This window comes from Piliocolobus tephrosceles, chromosome 14 (assembly GCF_002776525.5).
Source record: "Piliocolobus tephrosceles isolate RC106 chromosome 14, ASM277652v3, whole genome shotgun sequence".
NCBI lineage: Eukaryota > Metazoa > Chordata > Mammalia > Primates > Cercopithecidae > Piliocolobus > Piliocolobus tephrosceles.
The window spans coordinates 90380029-90403249 of NC_045447.1; the positions used below are offsets into that span (position 1 = coordinate 90380029).

Here is a 23221-nt window from a genome sequence, read left to right on the forward strand (position 1 = left end):
TGGGACTATAGGCGCACACCACCACGCCAAGCTAATTTTTGTATTTTTAGTAGAGATAGGGTTTCACCATGTTGGCCATAATGGTCTTGATTTCCTGACCTCATGATCTGCCTGCCTCGGCCTCCCAAAGTGCTGGGATTACAAGCGTGAGCCACCGCGTCCGGCCAGTAGCTATCTTTTTAAGGAACAGAGTGGGAGGCAGGTTTGCCCTAAGCAGTTCCCAGCTTGATTTTTCCATTTGGCTTAGTAATATTGGGGTCCCAAGATTTATTTTCCTTTCACAAGAATAATGCCTGTCCTTTTCCTTGCATTTTTCTGAATGTTCTTTTTCACTTCCTCATAAATCCCATGGATGCCTCTCAGCTGACAACAGCGGCAGCCCTTTTGTTTTTAGCCCCAATTCCTTTTCCCCAGGAACGAATCACTTCTCCAGCAGGGCAGCTTCTCCAGTTGCACTCTCTTTTCCTTCCACAGGGGCTCTTATGCAGAAGATGGCATATGTGAACGTTGTAGCTCTCCTTGCAGAACGTGTGAAGGAAACACCACCAACTGCCATTCTTGTGAAGGAGACCTCGTCCTGCACCACGGAGTGTGCCAGGAATCCTGCCCCGAGAGGCATGTGGCTGTGGAGGGGGTGTGCAAGCACTGTCCAGAGATGTGTCAGGACTGCATCCACGAGCAAACATGCAAAGGTACCTGGGAGCTTCCCATGGGAGAGCGAGGCTCTGCTGAGCCACTGCGTGGGGGCCGATTATCTGATGGTGGATGGCAAAGGGCTGTGGAAACCAGTGTCCCTACCATTCCTGAAATGTATGTCGCTGTGCCTGTCATCAGAAAACATGAGTATGTTGTAACTTAGGTACTGCTTGCCAAATACCCAACCTAACTTTCAAACAATATTCAGAGCAGCTGTTTTCAATTCTCACTCTATGCAGTGAACTCTGAAATCTACATCTCTATTTTGGTTTTTGTTTTTTGAGATGAGTCATGCTCTGCTGCTCAGGCTGGAGTTCAGTGGCGCGACCTCGGCTCACTGCAACCTCCGCCTCCTGGGTTCAGGCGATTCTCCTGCCTCGGCCTCCTGAGTGGCTGGGACTGCAGGCGCCCGCCACCATGCCCAGCTAATTTTTGTATTTTTAGTAGAGACGGGATTTCACCATCTTGGCCAGGCTGGTCTTGAGCTCTTGACCTTGTGATCCACCCACTTCTGCCTCCCAAAGTGCTGGGATTACAGGCGTGAGCCACCGTGCCCGGCCTTACACCTCTATTAAAAAAAAAAAAGAAAACATGAGTATGAGATACACTCAAGTATCTTTTCATTACGGATACTGTGAGCTAAGACAAGCAAGAGCCCCTTTTTGCACGATTTCTTACACACACACCCACATGTACACACACAGCAGGTGTGCAAGTACTATCCTAGGTGCTGGGGATACAGAGAAGAACCCAATGTTCTCATCTTTTTTTTTTTTTTTTCTTGAGATGGAGTTTCGCAAGTCAGACATAAGCTAATGGATTTAGCTTGACTGACCGCTGAGAGGCTGCTGTTATGAGATTAAGGAAATGCAATGGCGCGATCTCTGCGATCACTGCAATCTCTGCCTCCCGTGTTTAAGCGATTGTCCTGCCTCAGCCTCCAGAGTAGCTGGGATTACAGGCATGTGCCACCACACCCGGCTAATTTTACATGTTTAGTAGAGACGTGGTTTCTCCATGTTGGTCGGGCTGGTCTTGAACTCCTGACATTAGGTGATCCGCCGGCCTCGGCCTCCCAAAGTGCTGGGATTACAAGCGTGAGCCACCATGCCCAGCTGTTCCCATCTTTTTGAACACAAAATCTTATAGACTGATAGTAAGCCACAAAACACAGAGGTAGCTAGAAAACTACAATTGTTAAAAAGGATAAGAAAGAAAAGTTTGGGCAACTATGACTGAGATGACCGCTCTGGCTACGAACAGGTTTTGTTGTTTTTTTCCCTCAGGAATTATCTCCCCAAAAGAAGCTGTTCAATTTTCTCTCCAGAATAAGACAGACTCATTTAACTGGTGCTGTCCTATCCAAAGTATTCTCTTGGTGTGACCTCAAGTGTTTTCCAGGACTCCCCCCAAAGTAAGAAAATGAACACAAATAAAATAAACCCACAATGTATTCTTCACACTGATTAATCCTGTATTCATTGTTGTACCTGATCAATGAATGAAAAGTTAACTAATCCAACCATTCCTAAACTGCTTTCTGTATCGAACAGAGTGTGAAGTTCCCGATACATTTTTTTAAATCTGTTAATGCTCTTCAGGGTTTTCAAACAATACCACCAGCCTCTCAGCCATCCTTGTCTTTTGCAGCGTTGCAATTTTTTGCACCTCCAAAGGGCAGACCATTTCAGTGCGTAAGTCCAGCACCATCTAATATGGTCACCATGTGTGACCTCCTCCTCCCAAGGCAGGGCTTGTTAGACATCGAATCTCTGCCCTGGCAGGTGGGGAAAGGGCTGGGGTACTCTCAGGTCAAATCAACCAAAGTGCTGAGGGAGGAGCTGGCCCACTGCGGACAATGAAGTCCTTTCTCTTGTCCCCCGGGGATAACTTGCTGCTTCCTCCTTTCCCCAGAGTGCATGCCTGCGTTCTTCCTGCATGATGATATGTGCCACCAGTCCTGTCCCCGTGGCTTCTACGCAGACTCGCGCCACTGTGTCCCCTGCCATAAAGACTGTCTGGAGTGCAGTGGCCCCAAAGTCGACGACTGCGAGCTCTGTCGTGAGAGTTCCTGGGTCCTCTATGATGGGCTGTGCTTGGAGGAGTGTCCAGCAAGAACCTATTATGAAAAAGAGACTAAGGAGTGCAGAGGTAAAGACTTCTGGGATTCAAAATAGGCGCCGGGGTTTGCAGTTCCAGTTCCAGCCCCAGCCCCAGCCCCAGCCCCAGCCCCCGCGCCGTCATCCTTTTTTTTTTTTTTTTTTTTTTTTTTTTTTTTGCGACAAGGTCTCCCTCTGTCTCCCAGGTTCGAGTTCAGTGGCATGAACATGGCTTACTGAAGCCTCTGCCTCCTGGGCTCAAGTGATCCTCCCACTTCAGCCTCCAGTGTTGCTGGGAACACAGAATGTTGCCCAGGCTAGTCTTGAACTCCTGGTTTCAAGCAATCCTCTGCCTTGGCCTCCCAAAGTGCTGGGATTACAGGTGTGAGCCACCATGTCCAGCCTGTCTCATCCTCTCACTTACCCTCTTACCCTCTCACTCAAGGAGGCATATTTTTAATCAGTTGTAAATAATTTTTAAATGAATCGCTCATAAGCTTTGTACAGGTAACTTTTATTAGTGACAAATCACATGGACCTTGCTCACAATAGTGGCTATGAACTGCTGGTCAAAAAAAGTTCTCATATAAAGATTTACAGCAGAGAGGAAGAGCCTTCACAAGTTACCCGAGACTTTTCTTGAAATGTTAAGCCATTAAAAGTTCATAGCACAAGCAAAAAAAAACTTTCTTGGTGCCTCTTGTCTCCCTTCATGGGTGATTTTTTTTTTTTTTTTTTGAGACAGAGTCTTACTCTGTCGGCTGGAATATGGTGGCACGATCTCGGCTCACTATAACCTCTGCCTCCTGGGTTCAAGCGATTCACCTGCCTCAGGCTCCCGAATAACTGGGACTACAGGCATGTGCCATCATACCCTGCTAAGTTTTGTATTTTCAGTAGAGACAACTGGTCTCGAACTCCTGACCTCAAGTGATCCTCCTGCCTCACCCTTCCAAAGTGCTGGGATTACAAGCGTGAGCCACAGCACTAGGCCCATGTTTTGTTGTTGTTGTTGTTGTTCTTGAGATGGAGTCTCGCTCTGTTGCCCAGGCTGGAGTACGGTGGTGTGATCTCGGCTCACTGCAGCCTCCACCTCCCGGGTTCAAGTGGTTCTCCTGCTACAGCCTGCTGAGTAGCTGGGATTACTGGCACCTGCCACCACACCCAGCTAATTTTTGTATTTTTAGTAGAGACAGGGTTTCACCATGTTGGCCAGGCTGGTCTCAAATGCCTAACCTCACCCCAGCCTCCCAAAGTGCTGGGATTACAGGCGTGTGCCACCGCGCCCAGCCTCCCTTCATGGTTTGCTCCCTGGAAGCTCCCCACCTTCCTCTTCATATCTTTCAATTCCTGCTCCAAGGTCCCCATTTCCACTCCCACTCAGTCCCTACATGTTCCAGAAAGGCTCTGCTATTATTTCTACCTCCTTATGTTTTAGCTCGGCATGAATAATTTGCCTCTTATTCATTATCAAGGAACAGAAAAATAAAATAAGTTATGCACTCTAGAATTCTCTAGCAAGTGAGAGAAATGTTGTGGGCCAGGGGGCTTTTCTAGAGCCCCAGGATTCACTCCGATGAGGCAGCCCGCGGTCCTTCACCCCCACTATGTTGCCCCCAAGCAAACACGAGATAGATGTCCAGAGGCAGTTCCCCTAACAACCGCGAGAGTCTGAGCATGACCTTCCACTGAGAAACCCTGGGACACCCACGCCCTAGGACATACTCAGGGGAAGGTTTTTGGTAGGACATGAAGATGTGTCTCCGTCCTGAAGGCTTTCTGCTCCAGCCTTGTGATGTGGATATGCCTTTTTGTGTGTTTTATATAAAGCACTATTTAGTGTTAATGTCCTACCTGCCCATATGTGAAAAAGCATGGATGTCAAGGCTGTGCCCGCATGCAGAAGAGGCGGCCGTTCACGTAGGAGGCAGGCTGTGGAGCTGGGGACGGCTTCTGGGAGGTGAGAGACTCAGCCGCAGGCCTTCAGCGCCATCTTGCCTGTGCGAGGGCAGGAACTGAGGTTCAACTTCTGGCCTTTCTCTGGTGTTGAATAATGAAAGTAATTTACCATACAGAGAGCTTTACAGGTCTCAGAGTATGTTTTCTTAATTTATCTGATTTAATTATCTCCTTGAGAAAGGCCCCTGGTTGCCCATTAGAATCACCTGGGCAGCTCTAACAACCACAGATGCCTACACCCAACATTGTAATTCCTTCTCCAACTGCCAGTAATTCTGATGCTTAGTGTGGGTTGAGAGCCAATGAGGTAAATGGCAATTTTCTCCATTTTTCGGAAAAGCAAATAGATGCTTTGAGAAGTTAAGCACCTGGTGAGGACAGAGTTGAAAACTCACTTGAGGCGTCTCCCTATAATGCCATTGAACTTTCTTTCTTTTTCTTTTCTTTCTTTTTTTTTTTTTTTTTTTTTTTTTTTTGGGATGGGGTTTTTCCCTCTTGTTGCCCAGGCTAGAGTGCAATGGTGTGATCTCAACTCACCGCAACCTCCGCCTCCCTGGTTCAAGCGATTCTCCTGCCTCAGCCTCCCGAGTAGCTGGATTTACAGGCATGTGCCACCATGCCCGGCTAATTTTGTATTTTTAGTAGAGATGGGGTTTCTCCATGTTGGTCAGGGTGGACTCGAACTCCCGACCTTAGGTGATCCGCCCGCCTCGGCCTCCCAAAGCGGTGGGATTACAGGTATGAGCCACTGCACCCAGCCGCCATTGCACTTTCTACCAGACCAAAGGGATGGGAAGGAATGTGGTATTGGAAGAAACACAGTGAGAGCCTGACTTTCCAGAGAGATAACACAAAGAACCTGATCTGAAAATTAAGATTTAGGGAAATGTAGAGAAGCATTTAGAATGGAGCAATCTCAGCTGGGCACGGTGGCTCACATCTGTAATCTCTTTGGGAGGCCAAGGCGGGAAGAATCTGAGACCAGCCTGGGCAACATAGCAAGACCCTATTTCTAAAACAAAAATAATAATACAAAAATTAGCCAGATGTGGTGGTGTGTGCCTGTAGTCCCAGCTACTTGAGAGGCTGAGATGGGGACATCACTTTAGCCTGGGAGGTCAATGTTTCAGTGAGCCATGATCACATCACTGCACTCTAGCCTGGTGATGGAGCAAGAACCTATAGGGAAAAAAAAAAAAAATCTGCAAGCAGGATCTTCTCTAAGAAACACAAGGACTTTGGATCCATTCCAATCACGCAGATTATCCCCTAATAGATAGTACAGACACCTCTAAAAGTCCCATACATTTCCTGAGGCACTGGGGCAGAAGCAGGGAGGCAGTGGCTGAGATCCTGGGCTCAACTCCTGATACTACTTAGCGTGAGTGACCTAGCATGTCCAGCCTCAACTTCCTGATTTAGATAAAATGAGAGGATAATATAAACAATAATAATACCATGCATGTATCCACCCAGGGAATGCTTATAGGGGGGCCCGCTATGTGCCATGTGCTCTTTCAGGCCTGGGGAACAGCAGGGAGTGAGACAGAGTCCCTGCCCTCATGGAGCTCACATTCTATTAGGGAAGACAGGTACTAAAGACCATAAGCCAAGAGCAAAAGTAAGGCAGAGGGGCAGGACAGGAAGATAGGCAGGATGGAGATAAAACTTGAGAGATGCCTTAGATTTCATTGAGAAAGGGAGGAAGCAAACCATGCATGCATCTGTGAGAAGAGAATTCTAGGCAGAGAGAACAGCAACTCCTAAATCCCAGAGACGGTCGGCCTGGTGCAGTGGCTCGTGCCTGTAATCCCAGCCCTTTGGGAGGCCAAGGCAGAAAAATCACTTGAGGCCAGGAGTTCAAGACCAGCCTAGGCAGCAAAGTGAAGGCCCCTTTTTTTTTTTTTTTTTTTTTTTTCCTGAGACAGGGTCTTGCTCTGTCACCCAGGCTGGAGTGCAGTGGTGTGATCACAGCTCACTTCAGCCTTGACCTCCTGGGTTCAGGAGATCCTTCCACCTTAGCCTCCTGAGTAGCTGGGACTACAGATGCCCACCACCATGCCCTGCTACTTTTTGTGTTTTTTCTAGAGACAGTGTTTTGCCACATTGCTGAGGCTGGTCTCGAACTTCTGGGCTCAAGCAATCCACCCATCTTGGCCTCCCAAAGTGCCAGGATTACAGGCGTAAGCCACTGTATCCAGCCCCCATCTCTATTTAAATACAGAAAAAGAAAACCTAGAGGTGGAAGAGAATTGTTATTTTCTTTTTCTAACAAATAATTATCGATTCCTGTTACATGCCAGGCTCTTTCATAGGCACTATGTATTCAAAAATAAATGCAAAAGGGACCTTCCTTTGTCAACAGACAATTAAATACATTCCAACAATTGCTGTATTGGCGATAAGTTCAAGGTACTCCGGAGGTGACTGGAGGACCATAACAGTAGAGGTGATGGTGGAAAATTCGGTGCTGTTACAGAATGGCTTGTTATATTTTGTTGCAGTTTGGGTAATTATAGTGAGCCTTACTAATATTTCTGAAGTGGCTGTTGCAGGAAGGCACTCCCTGGATACAACAGAGAAAATAAAATAATACTTTCCTCTCATTTTGCAAAAGAACGGTCCATCCCAGAGCTCAAGGGCTGTACCCAACTCATGGTCCCACGCCCTCGGCCCAGAGCTCTGGAAATCTCCGGAAGAAATGTGGAAGGAATGTGAACACCCTTTCCCAGGGGAAGCCCATTCCCCCGACGGCCATCCTGGCTCTTGCTCACTCTGTCTGCTGCCCCTCCATGCCCACAGATTGTCACAAGTCCTGCTTGATCTGCTCATCGTCTGGGACCTGCATCGCCTGTCAGAAAGGCCTGAGGATGAATCCTCATGGGAGCTGCCAGGCCAACAAGAAATGTGCCCCCTCCGAGTACTGGGATGAGGATGCTCCCGGGTGCAAGCCCTGCCACACTAAGTGCCTCCACTGCACGGGGCCGGCGGAGGACCAGTGTCAAACATGCCCCAGGGTCAGCCTTCTTCTCAGTGAGTTACTTCTCCTCCAAGGAGGGCTTTGTGTTTCCCTCCCTCTGGGAAACTGCCTTGCACACTGCCTTGTCCAGTAGATACTGGCTTCTTTCTTTTTGATTTTTTGCTTTGTGTTTGGGAAATGTTCCAACCTACAGAAAAGATGCAAGAGTAAGAACTGTACAAAGGACAGCACACGGATGTGCTTCATCCAGTTCGCAAATTGCTCATCTTCTACCCCATTTGCTTTATCATTTGTTTGCGGGCTCTCTCCCCTTCTCGCTCGTTCTCTCTCTCTCACTCTTTCAATGTATACATGTACATCATTCCCAATATATATTTTTCGAAGCCATTTGAAGGCATACATCATGGCCCCTTTCCCATAAATACTTCCTCAGAGATGGAGTCTTGCTCATCACCCAGGCTGGAGTGCAGTGGCGTGATCTCGGCTCACTGCAAGCTCCGCCTCCCAGGTTCATGCCATTCTCCTGTCTCAGCCTCCCGAGTAGCTGGGACTACAGGCACCACATTAAAATTTTCTCAGTGCCCCTTTAGGATTCAGTCTAGAGTCCATTGTTTCATTTAGCTTCCATGTCCCTTTTTGTTTGTTTGTTGTTTGTTGGAAGGAGTCTCACTCTGTTGTTCAGAGTGGAGTGCAGTGGCATGATCTCGGCTCACTGCAACCTCTGACTCCTGGGTTCAAGCAATTCTCATGCCTTAGTCTCCTGAGTAGCTGGGATCACAAGTGGGCACCACCGTGTCTGGCTAATTTTTTTTTTTTTTTTTTTTTTTTTCATATTTTTGGTAGAGATGGGGCTTCACCATGTTGGCCAGACTGGTCTTGAACTCCTGGCCTCAAGCAGTCTGCACTCCTCAGCCTCTCAAAGTGCTGGGATTACAGGGGTGAGCCCCATGCCTAGCCACATTTCTGTTTGTTTTTGTTTTTTGTTTTAAGATACAAGGTGGCCAGGCGCAGTACCCAGGCTGCTGGAGTGCAGTGGCATGATCATGGCTTACTGCAGCCTTGAACTCCTGGGCTCAAGAGATCCTCCTGCACTTTGGGAGGCCGAGGCGGGCAGATCACGAGGTCAGGAGATCAAGACCATCCTGGGTAACACAGTGAAACCCCGTCTCTACTAAAAAAAAAAAATACAAAAAAATTAGCTGGGCGTGGTAATCCCAGCCACTCTGGAGGCTGAGGCAGGAGAATGGTGTGAACCTGGGAGGCGGAGCTGGCAGTGAGCCAAGATTGCGCCACTGCACTCAGCCTGGGCAACAGAGCAAGACTCCGTCTCAAAAAAAAAAAAAAAAGAGATCCTCCTGCCTCAGTCTCCCAAGTAGGTGGGATGGGATCACAGACATGAGCCACCATGTCTGATCCTTCCATGTCATGTCCAGCTAATTTTTTTTTTCTTTTTAGAGACAAGGGTCTCACTGTGTTCCCCAAGCTGGTCTCGAATTCCTGTGCTCTAGCTATTCTCCTGCCTCAACCTCCCAAAGTGCTGGGATTACAGGCATGAACCACTATGCCAGGCCCTTCCATATCCACATGGAAATGTTTCCACAGACTTTCTTTTTCTTTTACAATATCAATGCTTTAGAAAAATACAGTCTTGGCCAGGTGTGGTGGCTCACACCTGTAATCCCAGCACTTTGGGAGGCCGAGGCAGGCAGATCATGAGGTCAGGAGTTCAAGACCAGCCTGACCAACATGGTGAAACCCTGTCTCTACTAAAAATGCAAAATTTAGCTGGGCGTGGTGGTGGGCACCTGTAGTACCAGCTACTCAGGAGGCTAAGGCAGGAGAATCGCTTGAACCCGGGAGGCAGAGGTTGCAGTGAGCCAAGATCACGCCACTACACTCCAGCCTGGGTAACAAAGCAAGACTCCATCTCAAGAAAAAAAAAGAAAAGAAAAGAGAAAAGAAAAATACAGTCTTCATTTTTCCTTTTGGGTGAGTGTGAAGTTGTCCGTGATGAGTTGCAGTGTGCGTGCTTGGCCAGCATACTTCAGAAGTGATGTATCCTCCAAGAGTCACATCTGGAGGAACGTGATCTCCACCTGCCTCTCCTCGGTGATATTAATGTTGATCACCTGGCCAAGATGTTCAGTTTCTCTACTACATAATTACTATTTATTCCCTTGTAACTAATAGCCTGTGGAGTTACACTTCAAGAACATGTAGATATTCACCTCCTCGTCAAAATTTCCCCTCCATTTAGCATGGTTGATTAAGAAATCTTGAGGAAAATGTGACACAGGTCAATGTTGGCCACGTCCCACAGATCCAGTTTGAAGGTTATTGCTAATATGAAGCAATACCCTCAGGTTTCCAGGGATACTGTGACTAGGCTTAAAACAAGCATAGGAGAAAGAAAATGAAACAAAACTTAACTAAAAAAGAAGCCATAGGAGACAGAAGGGAGACATGAATATGGTGAAGACCAGGAAGTATGAGCACTTTTCTCCCCCACCAGGAGAGTAGACCTGAGAAGCGTGAAACTCCAAATAGACATGTGTGGTGGTCTGGGCGCAGTGGCTCATGCCTGTAATCCCAGCACTTTGGGAGGTCAAGGCAGGAGGATTGCTTGAGTCCAGGAGTTCAAGGCCAGTCTAGGCAACATAGTGAGACTTCATCTCTACAAAAAATGGAAAAAATAAAAATACAAATTTTAAATTTTAAAAGTTTAAACATTAATAAAAGAAAAATGTTTTAAAGACATGTGCGGCAAGTTTTTCCTCTTCATATTGAGGGAGGACACCATCCCCTTGCTAAGACACAGGGAGGCCTATTCTCAATATCATTCCTGATCACTTCACAATAGAAAACACTCAGAGAAACCAGTCTTCTCTATCCATCTACCTTAGCTCCTGGCCCACAAATCTCTGTGACTCTCCTTCCCAGCAGTTGCTACTTCATAAAAGCATTCCCTCCAGCCACGTCTTCCACGTAATCCCATGGGAAGATTCCCAAAACCTTCTTTTCTACTTACCTCCAATCTAGAGTGCCACCAGTCATCATCTCAGATGCCTTCATACAGAGAAGACATCTTGCCTCCACAAAGTGGTCTTCCCGTCATCCGAGGCTGCAGATTAGACTAGAGCTGAGGCTTCAGCGCTGGTGTAGGACACAGAGGTGTAGTCCCCCTGGGGGTGGGTGCAGATTTGCTCAGCCTGGTCTCCTCACATTCTCTCCACCCTGTCCCACACCACTACACCACCAAGGTCAGGCTATTTATAAATTAGATACTTTTTTTGGACGTTGTGCTAGACTGAATAATGGCCCCCCTGAAGATGTCACATCCTCATCCCCAGATCCTGTAAATGTATTACTCTACTTGGTAAAAGGGACTTTGGTGCTGTGATTTAATTAAGGATCTCAGCATAGAGAGATTATCCTGCATTATCCATGTAGACCCAATGCCATCCCCCGGTCTGATAAGAGAGATGCCGGGGGATCAGAGTCAGTAGTAGAAGGTGATGTGGTCAGAAGCAGAGGGACAGAGGGAAGCTATGGCACTGCTGCCTTTGAAGACGGAGGAAGGGGCCATGAGCCAAGGCATGCAGGTGAACTTTAGCAGGTGGAAAAGGAAAGGAAACAGATTCCCTCCTAGAGCCTCTAAAAGGAACAGAGCCCTGTGGATCTATTTTGGACTTCTGACCTCCAGAACGGTAAGATAATAAATTGTTGTTTCAAGCCCCCAAGTTGGGGATACTTGGTAAGAACAGCAATAAGAGACTCATACAGAGATGTTTTTTCTTTAGGAAGCTAGGGCTTCCCCCTAGTTAGCCAGATACATGAGCTGGACTATGAGTCATTGCCAACATCCACAGTCACTGGACTGTGGTTTCTGTTCTACCCACCACGGCTAATCCACTGAGAGATTTGGGTGGGACACAGATGAGATTTGGATCTCTGATGAGATGCGATGGGATCACTGATGAGATATGGGTGGGACACAGAGCAAAACCATATCACTGACTTCTGTTTTCCTTGTATTCCTCATGGCCTTAGGGCAATTCTGTTTCTTGGACACTCATCTTAGTTCCCAAACATATCCATCAGCTCACAGGGACATCGTCCCATTCTTCCTGCAGTCCTCTCCTCTCTCCTACCATGGTACACAGGAGGGAGAACACAGGGGAGACATGTGTCATGCTCAATGTCCAAATAGACATTTTTCCTCCCATGACAGACACAACCTGTGTGAAGGACTGCCCAGAGGGCTATTATGCTGATGAGGACAGCCACCAGTGTGCCCGCTGCCACAACTCTTGCAGGACATGTGAAGGGAGACACAGCAGGCAGTGCCACTCCTGCCGACCAGGCTGGTTCCAGCTGGGAAAAGAGTGCCTGCTCCAGTGCAGGGAAGGGTAAGTGCTCAATACATTCCCCCCGCCCCACCCATGTAATTCCACAGTCACACCAGATATCAACCCATTTTACAAATGAGGAAACTAAGATTCAGAACACTTATAAAACCAGGTTGAAGTCTCAGTGCTAGTAAGGAGCAAAGATGAACCAATTCACAATAACAGAAGAGAAACAGGAGAGGCTGTTTCTCTTGTGATCCAGTGAGTTATCACAAAGGGTCAGATTGTCAAGCCAGACTCACCTGAGCAATTGATCTTCCTCAGCAACAGTCCTCACTGATGATTCAAAGCATATTGGCAGCTGGGCACTGTGGTTCATGTCTGTAATCCCAACTACATGGGAGGTTGAGGCTGGAGGATCACTTAAGGCAAGGAGTTGCAGCCTGGGCAACACAGTGAGACCCCGTCTGTAAAATATTAAGATAAGATTAGCTGGGCGTGGCACCATGAGGCTGTAGTCCCAGCTTCTATGGAAGCTGAGGCTGGGCATGATCACTTGAGCCCAGGAGTTGGAGGCTGCAGTAAGCTATGACTGCCCCATGGCACTCCAGCCTCAGTGACAGAGCAAGACCTTATTTTTAAAAATTAAAACAATTTGGCAAAGGGTCTCAGCAATCACAAGGCAGAAGCAAAGCATCCTTTCCTCAGAGAAGCCCAAGACCATTAATGGAGGTTCTATGTCTTCGGCTTCAGGACTTGTTCTGATTCAGATTTAAAATTCAGGGTCTCACGTTCTCCCAACTTGCTTATGTGAGGACAGCAGTGCATGCGGAACATTGATTTACAAAGGAAATAGCTCCATTAACATCTCCATTTATTCCCCATTAATTCCCCAGCCTGTCATGTCCCCCATAAATCCACAAATTACAGGTCTTGTTATCATAAACAACCTAGACACACACTTGATGTATCCCTCTAAAAGCATTTCACGGATAAGGACTCTATTATTTTTCTGCCAGGGAGAACTGTTAGTGTTATCCAAAGGTCTGATTGCCAGGATATCCTTTTTTTCCCCCAGGGCATCCCCAGTAAAGAGTAAAAGATTGATGATAGGCCTGTTGCTGACTCTTTCTACCCAATCAATAACCTAGAGCACTGGGAGTTTCCAGACCCAAATCAAGGGCTGTAACCTTAGACCTTCCTCAAATGCTTTCACCCAAATTGACACGTCTCTTCAGTCCTATAGCAGTTACTGCTTGTTTCGTTCATTTTAGTGCTATATGCTGCCTTGCATTTTGATTTATCTCATTCATTCACTTACTTATTTAACACGTCTCATGATGAGCACTTTTTATATATAAATAAGATGAGTAAGAGAAAGACTGACCGTGTTAGTTTGTTTTCACGCGGCTGATAAAGACATACGCAAGACTGGGCAATTTACAAACAGAAGAGGTTTAATTTGACTTGCAGTTCCACGTGGATGGGGAGGCCTCACAATCATGGCGGAAGGCAAGTAGGAGCAAGTCACATCTTACGTGGATAGCGGCAGGCAAAGAGAGAGAATGAGAGCCAGGTGAAACCAGTTTCTCCTTATCAAACCATCAGATCTCGTAAGGCTTATTCACAACCACAAGAACAGCATGGGGGAAACCGCCCCCACAATCCAACCATCTCCCACTGGGTCCCTCCCACAACACGTGGGAATTATGGTAGTACAATTCAAGATGAGATTTGGACACAGAGCCAAACCATATCACTGACTTTGAGAGTTTATTCTTATTTTTTGTATGCCTCTTCTCAAGAAAATCATAAAGTTGTGGAAGAAAAACACCTCTTATGTCTTACATCTGCTTCTACAACACTCAGCACAGAGCCACACATTAGCAGCTCCTGAAAAACACCAGCCAGGCCAGGCATGGTGGCTCACGCCTATAATCCCAGCACTTTGGGAGGCCAAGGTGGGCAGTTCACAAGGTTAGGAGTTCAAGACCAGCCTGGCCAACAGGGTGAAACCCCATCTCTACTAAAAATACAAAAACTAGCCAGGCATGGTGGCAGGTGCATGTAATCCCAGCTACTTGTGTGGCTGAGGCAGGAGAATTGCTTGAACCCAGGAGGAGGAGGTTAAAGTGAGCCAAGATCATACCACTGCACTCAAGCCTGGGTGACAGAGCAAGACTGTCTCAGAAAGAAAAACACCAGCCATATAGATCAAGGAAGAAAGGGACCTGCCAGACAAGAACAGAGATGGATGGACAGGCGTGGTGGCTCATGCCTGTAATTCCAGCACTTGCAGAGACTGAGGCGGGCAGATCACTTGAGGCCAGGAGTTCAAGACCAGCCTTGCCAACATGATGAGACCCTGTCTCTACTAACAATACAAAAATTAGCAGGGTGTGTTGGCAGGCGCCTGTGATCCCAGCTACTCGGGAATCTGAGGCATGAGAATTGCTTGAACCTGGAGGCAAAGGTTTCAGTGAGCCAAGATCATACCACTGCACTCCAGCCTGGGCAAGAGAAAAAGACTCTGTCAAAAAAAAAAAAAAAAAAAAAAACAGGGATGAAGCTACCTGGCTTAGCCTTCTGCATCACCCTAGTAAGCGTCTGAAAAGATCTGGCTCCCATCTTCCTCAAATCAAGTCAGTAAATACTCTCAAGCACAAAAAGGGTGCTTAATCATCCAGTGATCTAGGTGGAATGCAGACCATGGAATTAAGAAGACAGTTGTTCCACGGTGTGTGAAGTTCCCCGGCGCTGGTGGGGGGAGGCACAGGTTGCCATAGATCCCTTTAATAAAGAAGAAATTGAATATTCATGAGGTATAAGAGGAGAACTCTTCCTTTAGTAAAATAAGTGTTCCACATGCTTGGCATAAGCCTCGTATGTTAAATCACTGCCTTGGAAAAGTAGATATATACTTCTCTGCACCCTATCCCAACCCACATAATTATTTTGGTGTTTAACTCAGAGAAGTTTATTTAAAGCCTAGGTTACTGCTTGTGCTTATGCTCTTCAAGGCTGGGAGACTGAAGCAAGCAGTGGTGTTGTACTCTTTTAATCTGGTCCAATAAACTCTTTGTTGTCTCTTTTAGCATTACTCCTTGATAATTTAAAAAACCTACTTAAAATTGACAAGCTTTCTTTCCCACAGTTCCTACTGATGATTTTCATCTTTATAACAATCTACAATAAAAACATTAGGTAAAAAAAAACTTTTGTATGCTGCTTAAGAGTTACAAAGTATTTCCACTCACAATGTATCTTTACATTATGATTTGATTCTACAACAATCTCATGAGGTTGCTATTAGTCTCTCCATTTTACAGATGAAGAAACTGAGGCTCAGAGGGGTTAAGTGACTTGCCCAAAGTCATGGAGCTACTAATACATGGCGGAGCCAGGAGTAAAAATTCCATCTTCTGACTCTACTCCTATGTATTCCCTCTGCTCTGTGTAGATTTCACTTTTCCCTGATGGTTTCTTTTCTTGAGTCTTATGTGGGCTTTGTCAGCCACTCAGCTCATCATCGCCTTGTCTCCCAGATACCTCAGTCTTATAAATTGACACATAGTAGTCATTGTTCTTCACATACCTGCAGAAAGTGAAGCAGGTCTCCAGTTACCACAAGCTGGGCCACTGAGGTTCCAGTGTGCTCCCTCAGATCAGTGACGGTGGCTAAATAGAGCAAGGCTCAGCATAACCTAGGCATGGTGTGAGTTCTCAGCAAGTTCATGGAGCTGACTCAGTCTACAAAAAAAGCCCATTGGGACCTGTAGTGTTGCACCAGAGAAAACAAAGATGAACCTTTAGGTTTCTAGGATGGGTTTAGTGGTGCTGATGTCTAGAGATACAGAGATGAATCAGATGACCTTTAGAAGCTCATCCTTAGCAAGAATTTTGTTACCCTCTTATGTGTTGCTTGCAAACCTTTGTTTACCTTCAATTAATGCACTATTTTGTTAAGCGTTTAACAGTTAAGCTCAAATCATATTGTCCCACTTCACTAACTGACTTTAAGCAAGTTGTCTAAATTCTCTAAGCCTCAATGTTTGCTTCTGTAAAATAAAGATAATAATACCTACATCATAAGATTTGCTATGAGGATAAATCATACAATTTATAATTATCACTAATGTACATTAATTATTTATAAAGTGCCCATCAGGTCCCCACCCCTTTCTCAGTAATCACACGTTTAATTGTAGGTACTAACACTAGCCCCATCTTATAGATGAGAAACCTGAGGCACAGAGATGTTGAGTGACTGGCCCAAGGTCACACAGCTTGTAAGTGGTATGACTGGGATTTAAAACTGCAGTCTTGTTCCCGAGGGCGAGTGGTAACTTCCACACTCTCGGGTCTCATTTGCAGGTTCAACAAGGTGAAATAATGTTTATGAAGTCCCTGGAACACTATCAGGCATATTAGTAGAAACTTAATGAATAGTGCTTATAGTTATTATATTTAACCTCCAAAAATCTTTTCAAACAAGGTTATATCTGTTACGTAAATGTCAATATCACACTTGTCACCTCCTATTTCAAAATCTGTTTTTTAGTTGACAAATTAGAAGAATAATTCAGAGGTACATTTCTTTTATTTATGTTATCTTTTATTTTATTTTATTTCTGACAGTCTCACTCTGTCACCCAGACTAGAGCGCAGTGGTGTGTTCTCAGCTCACTCTCCTGTGTTCAAATGATTCTCATGCGTCAGCCACCCAAGTAGCCGGGACTACACACCACATCTGGCTATTTTTGTTTTTTTGTTTGTACTTGTAGTAGAGATGAGGTTTCACCATGTTGATTGACCAGGCTGGTCTCGAACTCCTAACCTCAAGCCATCCTCTCATCTTGGCCTCCCAAAGTGCTGGGATTACAGGTGTGAGCCACTGTGCTTGGCCAGATGGATCTCTTTTTTTGAGACGGAGTCTCACATTATTGCCTAGGCTGGAGTGCAGTGGCATGATCTCAGCTCACTGCAACCTCTACCTCGCAGGTTCAAATGATTCTCCTGCATCAACCTCCCAAGTAGCTGGGATTACAGGCACATGCTACCACATCTGGATAATTTTTGTATTTTTAGTAGAGACAGGGTTTCACCATGTTGGCCAGGCTGGTCTCAAACTTCTGACCTCAAGTGATCCAACCATGTTGGCTTCCCAAAGTGCTATAATTACAGGTGCGAGCCACTGCACCCAGCCTGGATGGATCTTTTAAATGTACCTCTGAATGGCCAGGCCAACACAGTGAGACATCCATCACTATTTAAAAAAAAAAAATTTTTTTCAAATCCTTCCATTCTCTGATGCCAACCATTAACCACAACTTAAAGCATGAATTTGGAGAGGCACATGGTAGAAAAAGGCAATGGTAGCTAGCAACAATGGAGGTGCTACTAGGTGTGACAAGCACTAGGTCTTTTCATATGTGTTAGTTACCCAGTTTAACTTTCACAAATAATAGGGGAGGGATTGGCCTCGTTTACAAGTAAGAACACTGGGAATCATTGGATTCATTAGTGTTATTAGCAATGAATCTAATGAGTAAGGTAAAGAGGCTACAGTCACCCAGCTTGTAAATGAAACCTGACTACCATGTTTTTCCACTGCACCCAGTTTAGGAGCAAAGCTTAGTATTCCATCTTTTCTTCTCCCTCCGTTTCAGGTATTATGCAGACAACTCCACCGGCCGGTGTGAGAGGTGCCACAGGATCTGCAAGGGGTGCCAGGGCCCACGGCCCACAGACTGCCTGTCTTGCGATAGATTTTTCTTTCTGCTCCCCTCCAAAGGAGAGTGTCATCGCTCCTGCCCAGACCATTACTATGTAGAGCAAAGCACACAGACCTGTGAGAGATGCCATCCGACTTGTGATCAATGCAAAGGTGAGAGTCTGTCATTTTCATGTGTGCGTAGAAAAATGAAAAGGTTTTCTTCCTTCTTTGCCCCTTTCTCTCTTCTCACCACCTGGGAGGTTCCTCTTGCTTCCCCACCTCGTGTGTGATCCTCTCCAGCATCAGCGCCCTCTGTTCGCTCTTAACTTCTGCCTCTTCCCTCTAACCTGGGCTGCTCCTGCCCATCCCCCATCCTTCAAGGCCCAGAGATAGGCATCATCTCCTTGAGGAAGCACCGTTCGTCCACTCGTCATTTCTCTGTTCTACCTGATGAATCTGTCCGGGGGGATTGGTTTATTTTCATTACTTGCACTATTCCCTGAGACTTCTGCCTCAAACTCTCCCAAGTTCCATACCTCTTTTACAGAAACCTGGTTGTCTGTCCAAGAGATCCTTAAGGCTCACCATCTACCCACGAACCCAGGCTGATACTTTGAAGTTCTCCTCGACTCTTCTTCCGTTGTCACCTGCCCAACCCACCCACCTCCAACAAAGCTAAACTTCAAGATCTGTTGATTCTCTTTCCCAAATAGTTATCTAATGAGATCTTTCTCCAGTCTCACTACCCTCATCTTCCATTCTCAGTATCTAGTATCACACCTTTTGAAGCAGCCAGCAGGTCACCCCAGCTCTGAATCTTGCCCCCACACCAGGTCATCTGGTATACTAATGCCAGAGTGAGTGCCCTAAAATTCAAATTTCTCATTTTTCTCTACATCTTGCCATAAATATGTGATCACCATGAATGCTTCTCAATATTTAAGAAAGAAGTACTTCTATATTTTAATTGTTAAAACTTTCTAGAAAAATATTATTAGCTGGTAGGATACATACCTGTGCTTTTCAAAATTATCTTGGCTATGCTTAGTTCTTTTCTATAAATATGTAATCAGTCAAGTTTCATTTTTTAAAAAGCTTCCATTTTTAAAAAGTATTTGGATATTGAGTGGCATTGCATTGAATTTATTTTGGAGAAAACCCCATCTTGACAATCCTGAGTTATCATATTTATGAATGTGATATATCTCTCCATTCTATGCATTTACTTATTACACTTCAGTAAAGTTTTAATAAGTGTTTTTTTTTCTTTGTTTGTTTGTTTGTTTGTTTGTTTGTTTGTTTTTTGGGATGGAGTATCGCTCTGTCGCCCAGGCTGGAGTACAGTGGCATGACCTCAGCTCACTGCAACCTCCGCCTCCCAGGATCAAACAATTCTTCTGCCTCAGCCTCCTGAGTAGCTGGGACTACAGACGCACACCACCATGCCCGGCTAATTTTTGTATTTTTGGTAGAGACGGGGTTTCACTATGTTGGTAGGCTGGTCTCGAATTCCTGACCTCATGATCCGCCCGCCTTGACCTCCCAAAGTGCTGGGATTACAGGTGTGAGCCACTGCACCCGGCCAATAAATGTTTTTATATTTAAAAGGTGATTCAGATTTTCCCAGCAGTTCCCTTAACTTATGCCTTAAGGACTCTTCTTCCATATATTCTAGAAGCTAGAACTACCCAGAACCACTCAGCAGCCACCAAATGTGCCAGGCTCTTTCATGCCTTTATTGACTCAATGCTCTAGGGAACCCTCGACTTACAGATTCAGCTTGAGTATCATCTCATCTCCTCCGTGAAGCTTTTGTTAGTCCTCCCAGGAGTATCCTTCCTCCTTCTTCATTCTGTAATGCACGGCTTTATCATAGAAATTTCACATCACATTGTAATTAAACAAGTCTGCCCCTCCTACTGATTGTGAGCCCCTCAAGCAAAGGCAAGGATTATACTACATTCATTGTGTATCCCTTGTTTCTACTCTGGAGTGTAAAACATAAGTTTTCATTAAGCGTTTGTTCACTGAATGAATGACTGTATAGGAAACAAATTCCTAACGTCTTTTTGCAAATTAAAAAGTGTTCAACTATAAGATCTTCAAATAGCCAGGCGCGGTGGCTCACGCCTGTAATCCCAGCACTTTGGAAGGCTGAGGTGGGCGGATCACCTGAGGTCAGGAGTTCGAGACCAACCTGACCAACATGGTGAAACGCCTTCTCTACTAAAATACAAAAATTAGCTGGGTGTAGTGGCAAGCACCTGTAATCTCAGTTACTTGGGAGACTGAGGCGGGAGAATTGCTTGAAACCTGGAGGCGGAGGTTGCAGTGAGCTGAGATTGCGCCATTGCACTCCAGTCTGGCAACAGAGCGAGACTGTCTAAAAAAATAAAAAATAAAAAATAAATAAAAATCTTCAAATATTGTTTCTCCACTCTCCCCTCCAATCTCTTTTATGGAATTTCTATTAAATGCAAGTTAGAGTTTATTGATCTGTCCTTTGTATCCTACCTACTCTTTTATATTTTACCTCTTTGACTCTGTGAGTTATACTAGGGTAATTCTTCAGCACTCCATTTCATTCCCTGACTTGTTCTCTGACTGTGTTCCGTCTAAAATTCAACCCATCTATTTTTTTGTTTTCAATTTAAGTGACTATATTTTTACTTTTGAGAGTTCTAATTGGCCAGGTGCAATGACTAATACCTGTAATCACACCACTTTGGAAGGCCGAGGTGGGAGTGACACCAGAGCCCAGGAGTTCAAGACCAGCCTGGGCAACTTGGCAAATTCCTGTTTCTACAAAAAAAAAAAAAAAAAAAAAAATACAAAAATTAGTCAGGCATGTTGGCACACAACAGTAATCCCAGCTACTCAGGAGGCTGAGGTGGGAGGATCACTTGAGCAAGGGATGTCAAGACAGCAGTGAGCTGTGATTGTGCTACTACTGCACTCCAGCCTGGGTGACAGAGTGAGACCATGCCAAAAAAAAAAAAAAGGATTTCTAATTGTTTCTTTTTCTCATCCATTTTTATTTTAGATCTTTGTTTGTATCTTATAATTTAATATATTTATGGATGCTATGTCTTCATTTACTTATGAGCATCTTAAACACACCAATTTTAAAGTTATGAGCATCTTAAACACACCATGTCAAATGTTTTCATGAAATCAATATTATCTGATGTAAATTTATGTTCTAATTATTGATTGTGTTTGTCATCTTTCTTTTTAACTTTATTTTATAGAGACAAGGTCTCGCTATGTTGCCCAGGTTAATCCTGAACTCTTAGGCTCAAACGATCCTCCCATCTTGGCCACCCAAAGTGCTGGGGTTACAGGCGTGAGCCATAGCACTGGCCTGTCATCATTTTATCTATATACTTTTAGCATTCATTTTATCTATATACTTTGAAATGCTGGTCTTAGCCCATTGTAAATGAAGTATTTTGGTTTCGGTTCTTTACTCCCTCTCTCTCTTCTTTTATCTTTACTTCTCACAGTCTGGAAATTTTTCCATTAACTCTATTCCTGTCGCCAACCTGAAACTCAGTCCAGAAACAAGATGTTCCAGTGTTCCTGGAAGTGATATTGATGACAGCACAGATCCCATCAGCAATTCAATCAGCAGCTCAGGAGAGCTCTTGTCAGGAGTTGATGTCTATGAAGGCAGAGTCCCAGCATGACTCCTGATTTAAGCTCTAAGCCTGGATTTTGGCCCTAGTCTTACCTGAAACACTTTTAGTTCCTATTTTGGTAGAAAAGGTGAACTCACAGCCACCACTGCCTACTTCTAGTCCTGGAGCAGAGAAGGTGGACGGCTAGAACCTGACTGCCATTTTGCATTTATATTTCCTTTATGTTCCAGAGAGATTACATTTTCTTTGTAAGGCCATCTATCTTTACATTTTCTTTGTAAGGCCATCTATCTTGTTTTTTGTTTGTTTTTCTCTCTTTATATTTATTTCATAATTTCATTATGTTTAAAGTGAATGGGATGTCAGAACCTGAACTTATAAAATATTATTTTTGATGCATATGAGTTACTAATGGATAATCAGATTCTTAGAAGAGGATTGTACCCTAAATTATTGCCCAGCCTCACTCTACTAATCCAAATGCCTGGTGGGATTACAGGCACACACCACCATGCCTGGCTAATCTGTGTGTGTGTGTGTGTGTGTGTGTGTGTGTGTATTTTGAGTAGAGATGGGGTTTCACCATGTTGACCAGGCTGGTCTCAAACTCCCAACCTCAAGTGATCTGCCTGCCTCAGCCTCCCAAAGTGCTGGGATTACAGGTGTGAGCCACCATGTCTGTCAAGGATAGAATTTTAATTTAGTATCTTTGCATATGAGGTTCTTCAACACAGAGTTCTTCTCATATTCAGCCTCATCTCTTACCATCTCCTCTCCCATCCTCTAATCAGGGCATAATTAGTTACTGTAAACCTGAGCCAACCTTACCCACTTTCCCTCTCTCTGGAAAAGTTTCTCCAGCCTGCTCTGCCTGGCTACCTCTTTCTGATCCCTTAGAGTCATCACTTCCTCCAGAAAGCCACCCCTAGACCCTTCATTCTATGTTCCCTTAATACTCATCTGTTTACTTATGGTGCAACGTTCTGCAACTGTGAACAAGACAGCCAAAGTCCCCGCAGACCAGGCTAGTTTAATTTGTGTAATTGTACTTAGTGGTGTAGCAGCACCATCCAGCAGAAATAAAATGTGATTTAAAATTTTTAGTAGTCATGGTTAAAAAATAAAAAGAAACAAGTATACTTAATTTTAATCGTACACTTTATTTGTCCAAAATATTATCATTCAAACATGTAATCTACATAAGCATTACTGAGATGTTTTACGTGTGCTGTACTGTCTTTGAAAGTCCAATGTTTATTTTACATGTACGGCACCGCTCAAGTTGCACTAGGCATATTTCAAGTGCTCAGCAGCCACCTGTGGCTAATGGCTACTGTGTTGGACACCACAGTAATAATCTAGAGCAATGGTTTCAAATGATATTTTAGCAGTGGTCACCTTCCTCAGATAAAATCTGAGGCTGAATCCTACTAGGTAAACCAATCCAGGCAGAGCTGCTCAGGTGGGAGCAAAGGAGACACCCCAGAGCCCCATCTGGTGCCCCTCGGTGCTCCCCTACCCACCATCCCTAAAGCAACTCCATAGAAACTCTACCATAGAGTGGTTCCCAGTCTGTGCCCATTCGCAATTGACTCCAGCCCATGAAAGAATTAGCCTCCCAAACAAACTGCATTAACTAATCATTAATCCATGTTACCTCTTTTTCATTCCAGAGACACATATGGTTACGGCTCAAAACTTCTAACTGGAATTAGATAACAGATGAGAAAATGCACTGAATTGGGGGTGGGGTGGGCGTGGTGGAAAGCTGATATTGTCAT

General features: G+C 45.0%; 1 protein-coding gene across 2 annotated transcripts in view; it reads left to right on the forward strand.

The window, feature by feature from the left end:
* The window catches only part of PCSK5 (proprotein convertase subtilisin/kexin type 5), a 475536-nt gene that overhangs the window by 433337 nt on the left and 18978 nt on the right, over window positions 1-23221 (forward strand). For both annotated transcript variants that reach the window (XM_023213308.1, XM_031934085.1), the window contains 5 exons: window positions 475-692; window positions 2611-2847; window positions 7557-7787; window positions 11966-12143; window positions 17753-17970. In XM_023213308.1, coding sequence (XP_023069076.1) covers window positions 475-692; window positions 2611-2847; window positions 7557-7787; window positions 11966-12143; window positions 17753-17970 — 1082 coding nt within the window. The remainder of the gene's footprint in view (window positions 1-474; window positions 693-2610; window positions 2848-7556; window positions 7788-11965; window positions 12144-17752; window positions 17971-23221) is intronic.